The sequence below is a fragment of the Lottia gigantea genome, assembly GCF_000327385.1.
Source record: "Lottia gigantea unplaced genomic scaffold LOTGIsca_28, whole genome shotgun sequence".
Lineage (NCBI taxonomy): Eukaryota > Metazoa > Mollusca > Gastropoda > Lottiidae > Lottia > Lottia gigantea.
The window spans coordinates 2,205,951-2,209,681 of record NW_008708898.1 but is presented as its reverse complement, the minus strand read 5'-3'; the positions used below and the strand labels follow the sequence as shown (position 1 = coordinate 2,209,681).

Below are 3,731 nucleotides of genomic sequence, written 5' to 3'. Positions count from 1 at the left end.
TAACGTATTATCAACTATAAATGACATATATAATGACTAATAGAAATTGTACAAACAGCCATAAGAGCAAGCGTGTATATATAATTATTAATATTAAGAAGGCTATTTATGTTAGATTTGGAAGTAATCGACACGGAAGATTTTATATCGAGATAAAATTCCTATAATAAATTGTTGACTAATGAGTAATGGATACTGGTATATCATGATAAAACTGCATTTTCATATAAACAGGATTCATACTTATGTAAACACAAATATTGACAGTATCTTCAAAATATAGAACGGCTCTCGTGGGACCACGTTGATAGTTACAATCGCAGAGTATCTTTATGTTTCGCATAAACGGTTACCATGTAATTTTGATGAACAATATTGTCCAATATTAACAGCAATAAAAACAATTTAGGTTGAAATAATTCCAGATTGAATAATTATTACCTACAACATTACACATACCCATAACTGTATACATGTATTCAAAATTAAATTAATTAGTAACGGATTAATATGTTTCTGAAATCATAACTTATTTAATATATGTATTCTCAAATATCACGTAGAATAATGATACAGAATTCATGTGATATGATAGATCAATATTTAGTTACTTAATCTGAATATCATTACGATTATTCATAAAAATATATTTTTTTGAAATTATATTGTGAGCAGAGCAAACAGATTAGAGTACTATAAGCAAAGGCGAATATTTAAATCCTTCGTCGATATTTTAAAACGAGGGTTTGCTGAACCCCTAGGACTTATAAATGCAGAAGCATTAAATGCATGGGAATAAACATAATATGTTAAAATGATGAAACTAATCTTGAACATTCTATTTTCTTACCATAATATCAAATAATTTTATTAAACCTACGAATAATAAAATATAATAAATGATTATTTATAGAGATTATTCACATGCATGTGAAAGTATGCGATAAATAAAAAAGGTAAACCACAGAATAAGATCAATTAGTGGTAAAATATATAAGAGATTATAAACTTTAGAAAGGATCTATATCGGGTAATATACAACCTATAATTGGTTTACCTACGATGAAGTCAATTATACACCTTATTGGTTTATTGAAGCGTGGTAGATTTTCAAAATAAACTTTTAAATTCGAATGAAACTGTGGGAGAGATAATATTTATCCATAGTTATCAACAATAATAAAGCTATTATACTTTCTAATGCAATTGCTTTCAATCAATACTGAATTTTATGCTCCACTGTCTGATATTTGTGTATTTATAATACATGTGTGTGGGAACAGTTTTTGGGGAAGTTATGTAGTATTTAAAAACGAGTTCGTTCTTCCTGAAACACATTTGTTTGGTATCAATTGATAAAAAAGACAATTATTATAATTTTTTGAACTGTGACAATTAATAAGCAGCCTATTAGACAATAAGACAACTTTCACCATAATGCAATCAAGAGGTATCAATATCTCACGATAATCCACCTGTTTCTTAATCTGCATTTAACTCCAACTGTTGCCACCATCTGTATCTTGATTGCTACAGTCTTAAGTCCAATTGCTTGTTTAATGTTTGACCTTATTTTTTTCTGTCATATTAGTTTCAATTTTATGTTGTCATATTTTTCAGTATTGGAATGCAAAGAAAAGGTGGCAGACATCATCTTCGCCCTGGACTCATCAGACAGTATCTGGCCAGAGGATTTCGTGAAGCAAACAGACTTTGTACAGAAAGTTGTGGACTCTTTAACCATAGGTCCTAACAACATTCAAATTGGTCTAGTCACATTTGGTACAAGAATCAAACCGTACTTTCAACTCAAAGATCATAAAGACAAGAGATCTGTTTTGACAGCAATTCAGTCTGTTTATGCCTTAGGCGAAGGCACTAATACTGGAGCTACTTTGAAGTATATTCGTGAAGAGATGTTCAAACGTGAAAATGGCGGGCGGAAGTGGGCAGATAAAATTGTTATTTTGATCACCGATGGTGTATCACGCGATCGAAAAGAAACTATGATGGAGGGCTCATTAAGTCGGCTGGACGATATCGAGATCTTTACCATAGGAGTTGGTTACAGTGTGGACGCTATGGAATTAGATGTCATTGCCAGTAAACCTAAAGAAAAACATCAGTTTTTAGTGGAAAATTATAAATCTCTTCACCACATTCGACATTCATTTACTGCTACAACTTGTAAAGGTTAGTTTTTTACAATTTGGAATTGTTCTAACTGCATACACTGTGGTACAAATCTAGAAACTATTGTCAGATTTCACAAATATAGATAGTTTAGTAAAACTGTGACATCTATCTCGCGAAACAATCATCGAGCAATATATGGGAGTTTTTCCCGTTCTCAAACGATTCTTACATACATTCTACAACTTAACAACTTTATCTTAAGGCTGTAACATTGAAAACTCAAAAGTAACGACTTAGCCTATTCTCTTTTGTATTTTCAGGTTTGGTTAATGATCAACCCCAAGTAGAAAAGCCAGTGGTTGGTGATCCTGATCATCCTAAACAAAGTAAGTGATTTAAAGATAAACTCAAAAAATCAAAATCCATCAAAACAATATGGATCTTCTTATAAGGCAGAAAGTGTTGAACAATCGAGGTTTATTGGTAGTAAAATATGTGATTGTCGCTACCAATAAGGGTAAACAAACACTCGGTGATTCGGATCTCATAAATAAGGAATAGAACACAATCTTTGAAAAATAAAGAAAAAATCGGTGTATTTCAGGCTGTAAAAGTAAACCAGCGGAAGTTTATTTTGTTTTGGATTCCTCCAGCAGTATCTGGTATCCAGATTTCATCAAACAGCTAGACTTCGTCAGAGAAGTGGTTTCACTGTTTGATATGGAGAAGGATAAAACTCGGGTTGGGGTCGTGACTTACAGTGACGGTGTTCATCCGGTTATTCCACTTGATGCTTACTCTATGGAGGAATTTGAAGCCAAGGTTAAGAAGATACCATATCTAACTGGCGGTACGAGTACAGAAGCTGCTATTCAGTATCTTAGAGAAGTGGGATTCTCAAAAGACAATGCCAGATCTGACGTGGCGCATGTGGGTATTATCGTGACTGACGGTCAATCTAGAAGTTTTGAGAAGACTGCAAAGGAAGCTGGATTGGCCCATAAACAAGCAATCCAGCTGTTTGCTGTAGGTGTTGGTAAAGCAGTTGATGAAGAAGAAATGCTGGAGATTGCCAGTGATCCTGATGAAAATTATGTCTTCAGAGTTGATGATTATGAAGCTTTGAAGAAGATCGAAAGCTTATTAGCAGTGAAAGCATGTGAAGGTAAGCTGGGAATATTAATCATACCTGGCAATGTTGGGGCTAATAGATATCTTTTATATACACAGTGCTTGAAAACGTTTGGTAACGGGTTTGTTAGTGATCAATTTTTAGTGTATGTCAGGTCCATCTCTGTCATGTACATAATAATGCGCTATACTTAGCATATATTTTGATGTTTTGATATTGACAAATGTTTTAACGGATGTTCTCATGTCTTGTCTTTCCAGTTCCTGCTCCGAAAGATCTTATGGCTAAGTTATCTTCAGATCAACCTAGTAAGTACATATCTATTCATCAACTTTAAGTGAGTTTGGTGGAAAACATGAACAATAATAAAGACTAAAAAACTGACTAAACTGGTCTAGTGTTGACCAACAAGTTTTGTAATCTAATTTAGTTGTGTCAATGAATAACCTATCATCTTGTTGTT

The 3,731-nt window shown here is 33.0% G+C and overlaps 1 protein-coding gene across 1 annotated transcript; it reads left to right on the top strand.

Moving 5' to 3' along the window:
• Positions 1–1,601: 1,601 nt before the first annotated feature.
• LOTGIDRAFT_118058 (hypothetical protein) lies at positions 1,602–3,462 on the top strand (the record flags this gene model as incomplete). The annotated part of the gene is made up of 3 exons (XM_009056609.1): positions 1,602–2,193; positions 2,524–2,637; positions 2,741–3,462. The coding sequence occupies 3 exons, from the start codon at positions 1,602–1,604 to the stop codon at positions 3,460–3,462; spliced, it is 1,428 nt and encodes a 475-aa protein (XP_009054857.1).
• Positions 3,463–3,731: the final 269 nt, after the last annotated feature.